The 18,559-nt window shown below is 41.7% G+C and overlaps 1 protein-coding gene across 1 annotated transcript in view; it reads left to right on the plus strand.

The window, feature by feature from the left end:
• The window catches only part of LOC145418044 (protein turtle homolog B-like), a 91,995-nt gene extending 73,782 nt beyond the window's left edge, over positions 1 to 18,213 (plus strand). Inside the window, exons 14-15 of the mRNA XM_080286577.1 lie at positions 17,523 to 17,659; positions 18,148 to 18,213. Of these exons, the coding sequence (XP_080142703.1) occupies positions 17,523 to 17,659; positions 18,148 to 18,213 (203 nt within the window). The remainder of the gene's footprint in view (positions 1 to 17,522; positions 17,660 to 18,147) is intronic.
• Positions 18,214 to 18,559: the final 346 nt, after the last annotated feature.

Here is an 18,559-nt window from a genome sequence, read left to right on the forward strand (position 1 = left end):
GAAATACAGTGACAGACGGACAGACAGACAGACACAAAGACAAATACACTAACAGACGAATAGATGGCTCTTTTGTATTTTTTGTTTTTGTTTTTTTTTCTTTTGGAAGGAAAGGTTTGCGGGCTCCTGTCTTTGGTTCCTTCTTCCTTGCATTAAAAAAAGACACAAAGACAATTACACAGACAGACGGAAAAATGCAAAAGTGACAGGCGAACAAATACACAGACACAGAGCCAAATACAGAGAAAGACAGACAAAGACAAATGCACTGACAGGCGGAGAGACAGACACACACAGAGAGACAGGTGCGGGAAGGTGAGGGTGGAAGGACAAATACAGAGACAAATACAGTGACAGGCGGAGAGACAGACACACACACAGAGAGACAGGTGAGGGAAGGTGAGGGTGGAAGGACAAATACAGAGACAAATGCACTGACAGGCGGAGAGACAGACAACACAGAGAGACAGGTGAGGGAAGGTGAGGGTGGAAGGACAAATACAGAGACAAATGCACTGACAGGCGGAGAGACAGACACACACAGAGAGACAGGTGAGGGAAGGAGAGGGTGGAATGACAAATACAGAGACAAATGCACTGACAGGCGGAGAGACAGAGACACACAGAGAGACAGGTGAGGGTGGAAGGACAAATACACTGACAGGCGGAGAGACAGAGACACACAGAGAGACAGGTGAGGGTGGAAGGACAAATACAGAGACAAATGCACTGACAGGCGGAGAGACAGACACACACAGAGAGACAGGTGAGGGAAGGAGAGGGTGGAAGGACAAATACAGAGACAAATACAGTGACAGGCGGAGAGACAGAGATACACAAAGAGACAGGTGAGGGAAGGTGAGGGTGGAAGGAAGGCAGTGCCCAAAAGGTCTTGTTTTTCACCTCCAAAACTTTAATTACTTCCCCAAGGCTGATGACGGGGAGGGGAGGGGAGGGGAGAGGGATGAGAGAGAGGGGGGAGGAGGGGAGGAGAAAGGGAAGGGGGGGAGAAGGGAAGGGGAGGAGAGATGGGAAAGAGAGGGGCGGAGAAGGGGAGGAGAGAGGGGGGAGGGGAGGAGAAAGGTGGGGGAGGGAATATAGAGGGAGTGGGAAAAGAAAGGAGAAAGAACAGGAGAGAGAGAGAGAAGAGAGGAGTCAGGACGCAAGGCTGGGAGAGGGGGAGGGGAGAGGAGTGGAAAAGAAGTGAGGAGAGGAATGGAAGAGAGATGAGGGAGGGGGAAAGGAGAGGAGGGGGAGGGTAGGGATGGAGGGTGAGAAGTGAGGGGGAACAGGGAGAATGGAAAGAGGGGAGGGGGAGAGGGGGAGGAGAAGAGGATGGGGAGGGAGAGAGAAGATGGAAACACAGAAAGGGAAGGAAGGAATAATAATGAGAGAGAGAGAGAGAGAGAGAGAGAGAGAGAGAGAGAGAGAGAGAGAGAGAGAGAGAGAGAGAGAGGTCTCCAGTGATGCAATTAATCCTCAAAACTAATATAAAAAAAGTGAGAGAGAGAGAGAGAGAGAGAGAGAGAGAGAGAGAGAGAATGGGAGAAAAATGGATTATTCAGATCAGGGATTGCCTAAGAGAGAGATTCTGCCCTTCCCTGCCTAAAATATTACACACACACACACACACACACACACACACACACACACACACACACACACACACACACACACACGTACATACAACATACACACATACATACACAAAACACATACCGTACATACACATACAAAACATATATAAAACATACATACATAAAATCACATTATATATATACAAACATACATGCACCTACATACACACAATTGGCATACACACACATACCTACATACAAACATCACACACACACACACACACACACACACACACACACACACACACACACACACACACACACACACACACACGAGTTTCTCACCAACTTTACAATTCCAAGTTATTGTTTTTTTTTACTCTTGGGAAGAAATTTAAAATGAACGAAAAAAAGAAATAAAAGTACATAGATAGACAGACAGATAGACAGACAGATAGATATTGATAGACAGATATATATTCTAATTTCCTCACAACTTTCTCGCTGAACTAATAATTGTGGAAAAAACGTTTGAGTATTCATTTTGCCCATTTCGACTGTGTATAAAAGAAAATGAACGATGGAAATGGGAAAATTAATATATATACACTAATCCAGCTCTCCCCCACCCACCCACCTATCCCCCCGAGAAAACGGCAGGTGAAAAAACGAAAGAAAATGAAGATAGGGGAAATTAAGACAAAGAACACGGAAAAACAATGATAAAAACAACAATAATAATAATAATAATAATAAATCAGAATCCCACTCTACCAAAAAACAACAACAACAACAACAACAATAATAATAATAATAATAATAAATCAGAATCCCACTCTACCAAAAAACAACAACAACAACAACAACAATAATAATAATAATAATAATAATAATAATACCCAAAAAAATATCACGAATCTTTACTGTCAAGAAAAACACCAAGAAAATTCAAACTCCACTCTATCATTAGAAAACAAACACGAAAAAAAACAGGAGGAAATTAAAGAGAAAAAAACACGAGGAAAAAGAGGAGAGGGAAGAACATGGAGGGAATTCTGCCTACCTCTCCACCCCATCATGGCGACCCGGAAGTACCCAAATCTACCCATATATTCCCAACAACAACACATTTCCCTCACGACTTCCTCCCCAACTTCCGCCGCGAGGTAGATAAAAACGATAGATAGATTAAATTCACTATCTCTACTAAACCATGACTCTCTCTCTCTCTCTCTCTCTCGTCTGTCCAAGATAAAAACGAAGACAAATTAAATAAAACTTTATTCTTGCTCCCATCCTCCCAGAGAGAGAGAGAGAGAGAGAGAGAGAGAGTTCACTGTCATGTCAACATCACAATAAACAGTGTACCCAAAGAAAAAACTCCTTCACGATTTTCGCAACTCTCTCTCTCCCTCACACCACACACACACACACACACACACACACACTCTCTCTCTCTCTCTCTCTCACCACACACACACTCTCTCTCTCTCTCTCTCTCTCTCTCACCACACACACACACACTCTCTCTCTCTCTCTCTCTCACCACACACACACACACACACACACACACACACACTCTCTCTCTCCCTCTCTCTCTCTCGTTCAAGACAAAAACGAAGACCCAAGACAATGAGCCAAGAAAACCGTCTCATTCCCATCAACCTCCCTACCCCACCAACCCAAAACAGAAAACAGACAAAGAAAATTAAAGAAAAGCCAGTCTCACAATTGAAGAAAATCCGCTGTCTCACCATTAAAAAAGAAAATTAAAGAAAATGCACTCCAAGAAAAAAAAATGAAAGAAAATCCTATCACCAACAAAAGAAAAATAAAGAAAATAGTCTCCATGGTAAACAGAAGAAACGTAAAGAAAATCCACTCTCTCCAAATGAAACAGAGAATTAAAGACAATCCAGTATCTTAAATAACAGAAAATATCCAGTTTCTCCAAATTAAAAACAAAAAATCCTCTCCAAATTAAGAAAAAAGACAATCCAGTCTCTCCAAATTAAAGAAAATTAAAGAAAATCCAGTCTCAAAATTAAAACAAAAAAAATCTCCATTAAAAAAAATAACCTTAAAGACAATACAGCCTCAGCCAGTTTAAAAGAAAAAGAAAATTAAAGACAATCCACTGTCTCGCGAGGTTAAAAAGAAAAAGAATGTTAAAGACAATCCACCATCTCACCAAGTCAACCAAATCAAGAAAAGTGACAAGAAAATACCCAGTTTCAAGACAATATTTTCCCAGTCACTAATTTCCCTCAAGACTTTCCCCCCAAACTTACTTTTTCTTTAAGTGTCTTGGCTTGCCCTCGGTCTGTCCTCTCCAAGACAATTAAGACAAAAAGACAATGAAGAAAATGGTGTATGAGAGAGAGAGGGAGAGAGAGAGAGAGAGAGAGAGAGAGAGAGAGGGAGGGAGGGAGGGAGGGAGGGAGGGAGAGAGAGAGAGAGATTTAATTTGGAGAGACGAAGAGAAAAATTTATGCAACTGACAACTGCCACATTCTCTCTCTCTCTCTCTTTCTCTCTCTCTCACACACACACACACACACACACACACATGGAGGGAAAAATTGGAAATCTGTCTTTTCTCCTCTTATTTTTTCTCCCCCTCTTCCTCCTCTTGTCTTCTTCCTTTACTCCTCTTTCCTATCCTCCCCCCCTCTCATTCCCAATCCCTCTTCCTCTTCTTCCTCCTCCTCCTTCTCTTAAAGCAATTCCTCCCCTCCTCCTCCATCTCTCCTCCTTCTCCCCTTCCCCTCCGTAACACCCTTTCCTCTTTTCAATTTACTTTTTCCTCCTCCTCTTCATCTTCCTCCTCCCTCCTCCTCCTCCTCCTCCGCTCCATATTTCAAGATTTCGTTCCCGTCATTCAATATATTTTCTGAGGCATAACTCTCTCTCTCTCTCTCTCTCTCTCTCTCTCGGTAAGTTGTAAATAAAGACCTATACTGACAATTTAAATGCACCTCTCTCTCTCTCTCTCTCTCTCTCTCTCGGTAAGTTGTAAATAAAAAAACTATACTGTTACGATTTAAATCTTTCTCTCTCTCTCTCTCTCTCTCTCTCTCGGTAAGTTGTAAATAAAAAAACTATACTGTTACGATTTAAATCTTTCTCTCTCTCTCTCGGTAAGTTGTATATAAAAAAGTATTCAGTTACTCTTTAAAGGTATACATTCTCTCCCTCCCTCCCTCTCTCTCCCTCTCATATCTCTTCATGTCCCCCTCCCTTTATCTTCTTATCTCCCTTTCTCTTTCCATATATTCTCCTTCCCTTCCCTTCCCTCTCCTTCCTTTCCCCTCCCTCCCCCTCCCGTCTCCTTCCTTTCCCTGCTTTCCCCCCTCCCCTCCCCTCCCTTCCGCTCTGTTCCATTACATTCCCTTTCCTTCCTCCCTTCTTTCCCCCTCCCTTCCTTCCACTCCATTCAGCTCTATTCCCTCCCTCCCCTCCCCTTCCCTCCCTTCTCTTCCCTCCTCTCCCCTCCCCCCCCACATCCTGTACAACCAAATATTTCACACCAGTACCCGTGTCACCAAGAGGGGGCGCCGTCCCCCCCCCCGCTACAAAAAACGTCTAGGCATCTCAAACTGAAGCGTGTTTCTGCTTGTTTCCCTCTGTTTCCTCTTGTTTCACTTTTATTGGAAAAGGGAGAGTCTGGGAGCTTTTATCCTTAGGTTCCTTCTTTACGGGTAATATAATAATAATAATAATAATAATAATAATTCTAAACGATAACATCATCACGAAAAACAATAATAATAATAGTAATAATAAAAATAATAATGATAATAATAATAATAATAATAATAATAATAATAATAATAATAAACAATAAGAACACCACGGAGAATAATAATAATAATAATAATAATAATACCATCATTACGAATAATAATAATAATAACCAAGAATACCAACAATAAATAATACCGGTAATAATAATAATAATAATAATAATAATAATAAAGGAGGGGTGAAAGACTGACGAAGAGTGTATGTGAGTGAGGTGGATGGGGGGAGAGGGAGGGGGAGGCCGAGGATGAGATGGAGGGATGGGGTGGAGAGGTATATGAGTGAGGGGGGTGTGAGTTGGGAGCAGGGCAGTGAAATGGCGGGGGACAGGACGACGTGGAGGCGATTTGTTTGTGGCCACCCCGAACGGGATTAAGGCGTCTGGCAATAGATAGATAGATAAATAATAATAATAATAATAATAATAAATGCCACAGACCTTCAGCCCTTCACACCGACGACGTCCTTTATCATACTAACAATAAATCTCTCTCTCTCTCTCTCTCTCTCACGTGTCACCCCCAATCAATCAATCAGTGGAAGACATGCCATGAAAAGGGCCGCAGAGAGAGAGAGAGAGAGAGAGAGAGAGAGAGAGAGAGAGAGAGAGAGAGAGAGAGAGAGAGAGAGAGAGAGATGGAAATGATATAAAAACTAGAAAGGCGAGTTTAAATGGAAAAATATATATATATAAAGGCGTTGAAAACTGGTTTACGAAAAAAATAAAGTGATATAATTTATGTTCCCGTCAGTAAAGAAAAAAAAAGACAATATTAAGACAACGTACAAGTCAAACAACACACACACACACGCACACACACACACACACACACACACACACACACACACACACACACACACCACACACACACACAATAGAAAACGTTACAAATTGATCTATCGCTATTGCCCGACGCCCAAATCTCGCAAAGGGTGGCCGCAGACAACACGCCTCCACGTCGCTCTGTCACCCACCATTTGACTGCCCTCCCTCAACTCACTCCCTCAACTCCCTCATATACCTCTCAACGCCATCCCTCCACCTCATCCTCGGTCTCCCCCTCCCTCCAGTTCACCTACATACACCCCCTTAGTAAAAGAAGAAAAAAAAAGAAAACGAATATACGATCGCCAAAAAAGGTATATAACAATGGAGAAAAAAATAAATAAATAAAGGCAAGCTAAAAGTCAATATAAAAAATATATATATAAAAAAACTGGGGGTTAAAAACTGGACTTCGAAAAAAAAAGTGAACTGTGATCCCTTAGCAAATAATAATAATAATAATAATAATAATAATAATACCAGATACAATGGGGGAAAAAACAAGCGAACAAAGACAATAAAAACACATTAAAAACTCTAGATATATTAAATAGCAATCAGATCCCACCAAAGACAATCAGATCCCACACAAAAGACAATCAGATCCCACCAAAGACAATCAGATCCCACAAAAAAGGCAATCAGATCCCACAAAAAAGACAATCAGATCCCACAAAAGACAATCAATCCCACAAAAAAGACAATCAGATCCCACATAAAAGACAATCAGATCCCACAAAAAAGACAATCAGATCCCACATAAAAGACAATCAGATCCCACAAAAAGACAATCAGATCCCACATAAAAGACAATCAGATCCCACAAAAAAGACAATCAGATCCCACAAAAAAGACAATCAGATCCCACAAAAAAGACAATCAGATCCCACAAAAAAGACAATCAGATCCCACAAAAAAGACAATCAGATCCCACAAAAAAGACAATCAGATCCCACAAAAAAGACAATCAGATCCCACAAAAAAGACAATCAGATCCCACAAAAAAGACAATCAGAGCCCACAAAAAAAACAATCAGATCCCACAAAAAAGACAATCAGATCCCACAAAAGACAATCAGATCCCGCCAAAGACAATCAGATCCCACAAAAAAGACAATCAGATCCCATAAAAGACAATCAGATCCCACAAGAAGACAATCAGATCCCACAAAAGACAATCAGATCCCACAAGAAGACAATCAGATCCCACAAAAGACAATCAGATCCCACAAGAAGACAATCAGATCCCACAAAACAGGCACAGGAAGAGTAGATTAAAAAAAACACACAAAATAAACACAAATTAACTAAAAACCGCAAAATAAAATAGAAAAGAGCCTTAAAAACAGCTCTTGATATATAAGAAAGTAAATTGCGTTCCCGCTGACCCCAAAACAAGCGTAGCAAGTTGACAAAATTCAAAATCAAAGCCAACGAACGAAAAACGAAAAGAGAAATAATAGAACAGGGCATCAAAAGGCAAATGTAACTCAGCCAAAAAAGAAAACGGTAGAAAAGAGTATTAAAAAGAACCGATCTAGATTAAATAAAAAAGAAAATAGAAAAAAAAATTACCAGTGTGCTGTGGCGGGCCGGTAAACAGTCACTCGCCTCGCCTGCCGTGTTTTCGCCCAGCTCAAATTTGCTGCCGATGGTTTTTTCTTTTTATTTTTTTTCTTGGGGGGGGGGGAAGGGCTAAGGGTGGGTAGGAAACACCCTAAAATCATTAAGCTTTTATAGTACCTTTTTTTTTTTTTTAATGGGGGTTGTAAAATTCGTCATTTATCTATCTCTATCTATCTATATATAATGACATCATACAGACGTCCGATTAGCTATTTGGGTTCATCATTTTAAAGTTATGCTCTCTCTCTAGGCTTCACACACTATATATATAGCCTATACATATATATACTGTATATATATATATATATATATATATATATATATATATATATATATATATATATATATACTGTATATATATATATATATATATATATATATATATATATATATATATATATATATATATTACACACACGGCTCTATAACTAAACCGTAAAAATTACCAGCAGTAAAAGTTCCTTAAGTGTTCTTAATATCACGGCAAAAGTTTTCCGTGTTTCTTGCTAAGCCTGGACCACAGCACCACCGCAGCACCGCCACAGCACCACCGCAGCACCACCACAGCACCGCCTTAACACCGCCAAAGTTAACACAAAAATTTGGGGGGAAAAACTGGAGGTGCAGGTGTGGGAAAAAAGGTGTTGAAAAAGTGTTGGAGGTAAATCTTCCCTCGTTAGGAATTTTGTGGGTAAGAACATTATAGTGGGAGGGAGGGAGGTGAAAGGCAGGGCGGAGGGAGGGAGGTGAAAAGTAGGGGGGAGGGAGGGAGGGAACGAGGGAGATGAAAGGTAGAGGAGAGGGAGGAAGGGAGGGAACGAGGGAGATGAAAGGTAGAGGAGAGGGAGGGAGGGAGGGAGATGAAAGGTAGAGGGAAGGGAGGGAAGGAGGGAGATGAAAAGTAGGGGGGAGGAAGGGAGGGAACGAGGGAGATGAAAGGTAGAGGGAAGGGAGGGAGGGAGGGAGATGAAAGGTAGAGGAGAGGGAGGGAGGGAGGGAGATGAAAGGTAGAGGGCAGGGAGGGAGACGAATAAGACATGGGAGGGAGGGAGACGAATAGGACAGGGGAGGGAGGGAGGGAGATGAATAGTAGATGGGAGAAGGAAGGGAGGGAGGAAGATGAATAGTATAGGGGATGGAGGGAGATGCATAGTAGAGGGGAGGGAGGGAGGGAATGAAAAGCAGAGGGAAGGGAGGGAAAGATGGAGAGAAAGGAGGGAGGGAAAGATGGAGAGAAAGGAGGGAGGGAGGAGGGGAGGTGGGTAGGAGATGATGTAATGCAAGAGAATGGGAGGAAGGAAACACGTCAAGAAGGAAGGAAGGAGGGAGGGATGGAGAGGAAGAGAAGGAGAGAGGAGAGGAAAGTGAGAGAAAAATAAAGAGAGCAGGAGGGAAGAAAACAATGGAGAACAGGAGAGGGAAGGAAGGAAGGAGGTAAAAATACAGAGCATGAAAGACAGGAGAGAGAGAGAGAGAGAGAGAGAGAGAGAGAGAGAGAGAGAGAGAGAGAGAGAGAGAGAGGAAAGAAGGAAAGATGAGAGGAAGAGGAGGAAAAAAGATGGAAAGAGAAAGGACTAGTAAAACCGAGAAGGGAAGAGAAAATTAAAGAGAAGAGAAGAGAGAGAGAGAGAGAGAGAGAGAGAGAGAGAGAGAGAGAGAGAGGAAAAAAATAGAAAACGAAAATAAAAAAAGAAAAGATGAATAGAATATAGAAAAGAGGAGAGGAAAGGGGAAAGAGAGGAGAGGAGAGGTGGTGATGAGAGGAAAGGGGAAGGAGAGGAGAGGAGAGGTGGTGATGAGAGGAAAGGAGAGGAAAGGTGGTGAAGGGAGAGGAGAGGAGAGGTGGTGAAGAAAGGAGCGGTGGTGAAGAGAGGAAAGGAGAGGAGAGGAGGTGAAGAGAGGAAAGGAGAGGTGAGGAAAGGTGAAGAGAGGAGAGGAAACGTGAAGAAAGGAGAAGACAGGAGAAAAGAGGTGAAGAGAGGAGAGGAGAGGAGACAGGAAAGGTGAAGAGAGGAGAGGAAAGGTGATGAAGAGTGGAAAGCAGAGAAGTAGTGAAGACAGGAGAGGAAAGGAAAGGTGGTGAAGAGAGGAGAGGAAAGGACAGGAGAGGTGGTGAAGAGAGGAGAGGACAGGAGAGGTGGTGAGGAGAAGAGAGGAGAGGAGAGGAAAGGACAGGAGAGGTGGTGAAGAGAGGACAGGAGAGGTGGTGAAGACAGGAGGAAACGTGGCGAAAAGAGGAGAGGAGAGGAGAGGGGGAGGGAGAAAGAAACAGTAGTCAGAATTTAAAGTGAGAAAAATTCAGAGTGAAAGACAGGAGAGAGAGAGAGAGAGAGAGAGAGAGAGAGAGAGAGAGAGAGAGAGTAAAGCGCGGAGTAACAGAGGCGATGCGAAGCAGTAAAAAATGTGTCCGTATTGGCCAGCGTGAGAGTGATGCCATGGGACACACACACACACACACACACACACAACGACGCATAGAGGCATAGCATAAACATATAAACCAGTGTGTGTGTGTGTGTGTGTGTGTGTGTGTGTGTGTGTGTGTGTGTGTGTGTGTGTGTGATGCCAAGAAAAAACACGAAATAAGGATATTCACATCATCAAGCGAAATTACAGATAGATAGTTAGATAGATAGACACAGTAGATAGACAGGGAGTAGACAGGGAAGGGAGAGGAGGAAAGGGAGGAGAGGTGAGAGGGAGGGAGAAGGGATGAAAGAAAAAGTCCAAGGATTAAAAAAAAAAAAAAAAAAAAGGGAGAGAAAAACCGGTGTGAAAGACAGTGTGGGAGGGAGACGAGAAGGGATGTGAGAAAATCTTTAAAAGGTGAAGAATGTGTGAGAAAATAGAGAGAACATGGGAGGGAGGGAGGCAGGAAGGAAGGAAGAATGGATGGATGGATGGAAGGAGGAAGTGTGAAATGAAAGAGGGAGGAAGAGGAGGCAAGGTTAGAGACGGAGGGAGAGAAAGAGGGAAGGAGAAGTGAAGGAAGGAGGGATGGAAGGAAGGAGGGATGGAAGGAAGAAGTGAAGGAAGGAGGGAGGCAAGGAAGGGTGGTAGTAGCAAGAGTGGAGCGACGGGAGAGAAGGAAAGGTGAAACGGAGGAGGGAAGGAAGGGGAAGGAAGGAGGGAAGCATGGAGGGAAGGAAGGAGAAGGAAGTGAAGATTGGAGGATGGAAGGGAAGGATGGAGGAGGGTGAAGGAGGGGAAGGAAGGATGGAGGAAGAAGATGAAGGAAGGAAGAAAAGGCAGAAACACGAGGGAGGGAGGGAGGGAGGGAGGAGTGTGGGAGGAAGAAAGATGGGAAGTTGAAGAGAAAGACGGGAAGGAGGGAGAGAAAAGAAAAAAAAAGAGGAAAAGTTAGGGACGGGGAGAGAGAGAGAGAGAGAGAGAGAGAGAGAGAGAGAGAGAGAGAGAGAGAGAGAGTGGAAGGGATGGAGACAAGGAAAGGGAGGGACAGGAGGGAAGAAGGAGAGAGAGGGAAGCAAGAGGAAGGGAGGGAGAGGAGGGAAGGAGGAAGAGGAGGGAAGGAAAGGGAGAGGAAGGAGAGAAAAGGAAAGAAGGAGGGAGGGAGAAGAAAGGGAGAGAAGGAAGGACTGAGGAAGAGGAAAGAGGGAGAAGGAAGGAAGGAGAGAGGGAGGAAATCGAGTCAACAGGGAAGGAGGGATAGTGAATGGGATGGAAGGAGGGAAGGAAAGAAGGACACGAGGAAGAAGGAGGGGAGTAGAGGGGAGGGAGGAGTGGAGAAAGGGAGGGAAAGAGGTAGGAAGAATGTAAAGGGGAGGGAGGGAGGAAGACAGGGGAAGAGGAGGAGAAGGAGGGTGGAAGAAAAGAGGAGAGAAAGTGGAAGAGAGGGGAGGAAGAGGAAGAGAGGGAAGATGATGAAAAGGGAGGAGGAGGGAGAGAAGAGGAATAGGAAGAAATGAAAGGAAGAGGAAGAGATAGGAGGAAGGAGGAAGGAGGAAATGGAGGAAGAGAGAGGAGGAAGCAAAATGGAGGTGGGAGGGAGAGGTAAGAAAAATGGAGGGAGCGATGGAGGGAGATTGAGTGGAGGAAGGAAGAAGCGAGGGAGGGAGGAAATGGAGAGGAAAAAGAAAACGTGTGAAGAAACGAGAATGGGAAGGGACGAGAGAGAGAGAGAGAGAGAGAGAGAGAGAGAGAAATACCTATACATGCGATATCGTACTTATAAATATTTAAAATAATTCTACAACGGTTATTATTACAATCATTACAATACAGCTGCATGTAAATTAGTTCAGTCCCAAGGCAATTAGTCAAATGAACGGTAATTATCTGTAATCTGTACTATCGCTGGTTGAACAGTACTAAATCATATGGTCATCAAGCCTAATCATGAACTAAACAACAACAATAACAACAACAACGGTGGTGGTCTCACAGTCTCTACACTGTGGTGGTGGTAGTGTGGTGATGGTGGTGATACTGGGAGTTTGTGGTGGTGGTGGTGATGGCAATGATAATATAAGTAGTAGTAGGAGTAGGAGTCGTAGCAATAATAATAATATAATAATAATAATAATAATAATAATAATAATACCAGGCCATTCCTCCCGGCTCTCCCGTTATTATAGTTCTTACAATACCGATCCAGCCTCACGCAATCCACTCTCTCCAAGCCAAAAGCAATTACTAAATGGAAACATGTATTATTGTTACTGTTTTTTCCTACTGGTACTCAAAATGCAGGTAAGATATTGGAGTTCATTCATAAGGAAGAACAATTATACTAAGTTTGGTGGTGGTGGTGGTGGTGGTGACGGTGGTGGTGGTAGTGATAATGGTGGTGGTGAGGGTAATAAATAAGTACGTAATTACTTCAAGCACAAATGGTCATTATTTGAATTTACTCCCCCTAATCAACGTAATCAAATGTATAATGATGATAGTAGTGGTGATTTGAAAATAGTAGTTGTAATAAAATGTAGGTAATTACTTCAAACACAGATGGTAATGATTTTAATTTAATCGCCTAATCAACGTAATCGAATATGTATAAATAATAGTGGTGATACGAAAAATAATAGTAATAATAAAATGTACGTAATTACTTCAAGCACAGATGGTCATTATTTTTATTTAATCACCTAATCAACGTAATCGAAGCAATAATATGTATAATGATAATAATAGTGGTGGTGTTAAAAATAATAGTAATAATAATATGTACGTAATTACTTCAAGCACAGATGGTCATTATTTGCATTTAATCACCTAATCAACGTAATCGAAGCAATCATATGCATTACTTAATATAATTCTCACCCACGTTACTATTCAAAGCTATCCTACTCAGAATAAATACGGTACTAATTTTCTTATATCAGAAACATTAATCTATCTACCAACATACATAAATCCTTTGGGAAAATTTGAACCCAACCGTCGTTAGTTAATATAAGAAGGCAATTAACCGTCCAAAGCGTTCGCACAGGTAGAACCGATTATATATCTATTATTTATCTAGTTATTCTGCAGAGTTCGCTAAGGTATAATAAATCGTTTGCCAAATGCCGGAATAAACTAAAAATATAACGCAAAATAAATAATAAACGCTAATACGACTGGTAAATAAGTCGTACGTAATTAATCTCATAGACGAAAAAAGGAAAACGGAGACGAGGAACATTCTAGAGACGTGATGATACATTACTAAACAATACAATCACCCCAGCACTGTGACGCCAAATTTATTCTATTCCTGCTAAAATCTGGCTATATCTAACTCAATGGGTTAGCATTAGCCGTAACTAACTCATCTGCGGCAAGATCATTCCCCTAACCGGCGTACAATCGAGTGGTCTTGGTCGTCAGTGTGGAACAAAGATGGCGTCACTGCGGCGAGACAGGAAAACATAAGCGTCACACTCCTTACCTTCTTCCATCGACGAGCTGACCCGGAACTCCTTCGATGCCCGTCTTCTCTGCTTCATTCGCACCCACTAACGCAAATTACGGGCAGGTAACGACCGTAACAACGCCAATAACGAGGAGATCACACACGCACATCCACCCACCGAGACAGCGACGCATAAGAGACCGTTGAACCCCGTAGCTCCATGGACCCTTGTGCAGAGTTGCCTAATGGGAATTTTAAAGCTGCATTTAATTTCCGCAACTATATGTTTTCAAAGCACATTTCTTCATAGAAGTAACATGAAAACTTTAGTTAGATGTATAAATCTACTTGGGACAGGTGCAACGTGAGTACCTGCGTATTTAAACCTGAAAAAACTTGACATGTCGGCTGCTGAGTCGAACCATAGCGCCGACTGCTCTGGGCAACCAACCCCAGTTGCCAGGTAGCAATATTAAACATTATTTCAGACTGCTACAAATTTACGCTCTCCCGGAGTTTCTTCATAAAATACAGTTCAAAATTGTCGTTTAACAGGGTAATATAGTTTGAGTAGTTGAAAAACAGACATTATTACGCGTAGAACTGAAAGACGACGACCTACTGGCGGATTAGATGGTACCCACCTTCCGCTGATCCTGACGCTGGTACCAACGTTAGATTCAAAACCCAGTTTTATGAATACATGTCCAACACAAATTACGCTGCTTTAGCCTAGCGCTCCATTACTGATACTTGCTATGCCTTCATTCTTCCATGGCTAGAATGCAAGAAATTAAGAGCTAAATTACTGAAAGTACAGTATTCAAAATGGGGAGATGTGTGTGCGTGTTTTTTTTTTTTCCATGTCGCTGATGCCATAACGAGATCACAATATTTCCAACCAAGCTTTGTTTCTGCAGGTATATTATTCAAGCGTTGATTGTATGCTCTAAATCCAATAAACAACTCTAGTTAAACGTATAACCTTAATTAGTTGAAGCCAGCGTACTAAATTAGTGGAAATACATTGAAACTGAGGGAGGTTTTTCATGTTTTCTTACCATAACGAGATCTGAGTATTCGTAAAAGCAGGCATTCTCCTACGCATGCTAGCCCGTAAAACTGCCAATGCCAACAATGAATACAATAATCCTAGGGGTATTTAGTGGCAGATTGGTGGAATTCTAGTTCTAAATTGGTGTGGGCAAGTTCAAAGTTACGAGAGATGGCTGATTAACGCCGTTTACTGCAACAAGATTATAAAACGCATCAGTATGGCCAGACATTTTAACTCAGCAAGCACGGATTCAATTCCTGAGAGCCAGACAAAAAATATAAACAAATTTCTTCCTCAAAAACTTCAAAACAGCCTAACCTAACCAAGTGCCAAAACAAAAATGCAGTACAGTAATTCTAACGCACATAATACCAGACATATATGTTTCGTTATAATTTTAGCACAAATACGTGAATGATCGTCCTGTCATATCGACCCTCGTTATATGTTAACGGTGTAATAAATGCTTTGAAAATAACAGGTAAACAATAAACTATAATTTCAAAATGATAGCAATATAACGCACACAGGAAGATATATTGAAAATGGGAGAAATGGAGTTCCCCCGAGCTAAGCCCTGTATTGGACTATATAGCCCCGCTAGGGTTACAGGAGGGAGCTACCCCTCCCGGCACGGCAGGGAAGATATATTGAGGTGTGATTCTTTCTCTCTCTCGTTTAGGATACAAAGCTGGCAGAGAGTTATTTGCGTACCTCTGCTCCCGGCCGTAAATTATTCGGAAAAGTGGATAAAACTTTTGCATCAAACTGTAACTCAACACACTGTCAGTTGAGCTTAAGGAAGTTTGCAACGACGAGAAGACGAAGATGCAATTTCGTCTCCTACTTTGCAGCCGAGAGAGGGAGAGAGAGAGAGAGAGAGAGAGAGAGATGGAGGGAGGGGGGGTGGAGAACCGACATGGAGTTGGCACTATAATCACATTTTCCAGACTCGATACTGGGGGGCTGATGCCTCCTCTCTCTCTCTCCATGTTTCCTCACCTTAGCTTCCTCTCTTTATTATTCTCATTCCTTTTCCCTCTCTCTCTCTCTACACACACACACACACACACACACACACATTTTCACAACCCAAGGCCCTTGCTTTGATCTGTGCGATATTGCGAGCGCTTCTGAAACCCTGCAACACTCTGCAAGCCAACCACAACTTTGCAACACGGGATATTGAAGACGGAGCTGCTGGTGGCTATTATGATGGGTGATGGTGAGAAGGGGTGGACGGAGAGAGAGAGAGAGAGAGAGAGAGAGAGAGAGAGAGAGAGAGAGAGAGAGAGAGAGAGAGAGAGAGAGAGAGAGAGCGTTAGGAAGGTTGGATGAAGGAGGAGAGGGAAGGAACAAGGAGGGAAGAGAGGGAAGCGATTATGATGCTGATGATAGGAAGGCACAGTGTGAGAGAAAATGAGAGCTAGGGAAGAGGGGAAGAAGAGAAATGTTCGGGAAGTAGGAAAGTTGCAGTAGGAGGGGAAGAAACGGGAAGTGAGGAAGTAGAAAAGTTGTAGTAGTAGAGGAAGAGAACGGAAAACGTAAAAGATGCCATTAAAAAAAAAAAACGCTCGTGATACCTGAGCTGAATAAAAAAAAAGTCTGGTTAAAGTACAAAAAAAAAATAAATAAATAAATAAAGGACGCTGTTGTACTGAAACGATTAACTCAATTTCTCACATGCACGTCGGGCGGGGGATTCAAACCCTGCACTTTGATATCACTGGGGAGATGTAATGGTGTCAGTCCGTGAGCCAATCTCTCCTCCTGCCCCAAGACTATTTGCAACACTATACAAAGCAGTGGGTGGGGGAGTCTACCCATACATATCTACACACGTACAAATAATAGATGGTCCCCGCACTCAACCCCCGTCTTTTAAATTCTTTCACAACAACATACTCTTTTAGATTTTTTCCTAACACCAGATTATGTAACTTATGAAAAATCTCTTGTACTTGAAGAGGCTAACGAAGGCTTTACATAATCATTGTTGTTCAAAAAGTTTTTCCTGAGTACTGTAGCATAATACTGTATGGAGGTAGTTACAATAAATTTCAGAGACGTCACCACACTCAAGGGTATGTGCCACCTTTTAGGATATGCAGAGAATACAGTAGGTTGCAGGGATGAGAGTCAAAAACATAATTAAGGTCAGTTCTCTGCTGTAACTATGATTCGTTTTTACAGGGAAATCACTATTGCCCCATTAAGAGCATAGGGCCCACAGGCTTGGCTACTCAGTTCAGATATTTAACAAGAGAGTGACCAGTCATCAAGGAAACCATTTAATATGTTGGGTGATTGGAATGACTGGTCACTATCTATCTATCTATAACCTGACGCCACAGTCCCGCAAGGGTTGGCCATTTGTCTTTTGAGTTAGTTGTTTTACGGGAAGGGGCACTAACCCTCCGCCAACCCACTTGCTGACAAGTAGGGAAAGCATATGGGTTGGTTATATGGTTACCTGCCACACTGTAAATGGTTTCCTGGCTGACAGGAAATGATTAGGCTTGTCATTTAACGTAAAGCTATCTGAAAGGGAAAGAATAATAATAAAATGTGACATGAAAGATGAGAGAAACAGGAAGAGAGCAGGGCAGACACAGAAAAAGAATAATAAAGATGAAAGAAGTAGGCAGCACTACATCATGTGAGTGGATGATGGTCACTATGGTTTTACAAAGACAATAAATTAACAATAGTTTTATTATCACAAAGTTATGTACATGGTATTAACTATGTACAGTATAAATACTCCTTCAGCTAACATTGCCGGGCTGGCCTGTTCTACTGCTATCACTGAGGCCAGCAATCAGTCTGAGCTCAGATCACTTCTTATCTTCACAGGACAAAGTTTCAACAAGTTTCAAGATGCCATTTCAAGACGCACTCCCCTCTTGGTGAGAAGTTTCAAAATGACCGATCTGCTTGGTGAATAACACATATAAATACCAAGACCATTTTTCAACAGGGCTAAATTTCTTCAATAATCAAAAGACATACTGCATTATAACATTTTTCACATAAGCTAAGTTTCACAAAGACTATAATCTCTTGCTTGGTGTTATATAAAAACCAAGACCATCTATCCACCACAGTTATATTCCTTCCATGATCATATTAAATATTGCATCATGACATTCTCCTAACATTCAAGGCAGAAAAATTGCCCTCAAGTAGAAATACTATTTGAAACAGGAGGACTGACTGAGGGAAAAGGAATGTGTTTAGATTACGGTATATCAAAAAGACATAGACAGACAGACACAGAATACAAAAAAATATGAAACAGCATTGCATATGATACTTTTCCTTTTCTATCTCAAGAAATACAGAAATAATACAAAAGAATTATGAATTAGTATATGTGAAATTATTTGTGTTCAAGATATACAAATATTTGAAATTCCTACCTCAAGATCTACAGAAACAAGATACAAAAACTATGAATTAGTGTTACTGAAGTGTGTGTATCATTATCTCAACCATACTTATCTCAAAAAATACAAAATCAAAATACAAAACCCTATGAATTAATTTTAAAATAGTACATGCATGTTTATGATATTCTTTCATTTATACGATTTCATAAAAAAAGATGACAATTTCAAAAAGTACACATACACACACACAGAAGAAAAAAAGACATGAATTTGTGTAGATAAATGACTGTGAGAGTAATGAAGGTCAGAGGAAGACCTTTACAAATCGAAGTATCTGACTAGTGAATGGGATATCTTGTAGGGCGAAGTAAGGACAAACATCCGATCGGTAAATTTCACAAAAGCGTAAATGGACAA

Source organism: Coenobita brevimanus, chromosome 112 (assembly GCF_032717465.1).
Source record: "Coenobita brevimanus isolate Jiangsu-jjx chromosome 112, ASM3271746v2, whole genome shotgun sequence".
In the NCBI taxonomy this organism is placed as follows: Eukaryota; Metazoa; Arthropoda; class Malacostraca; order Decapoda; family Coenobitidae; genus Coenobita; species Coenobita brevimanus.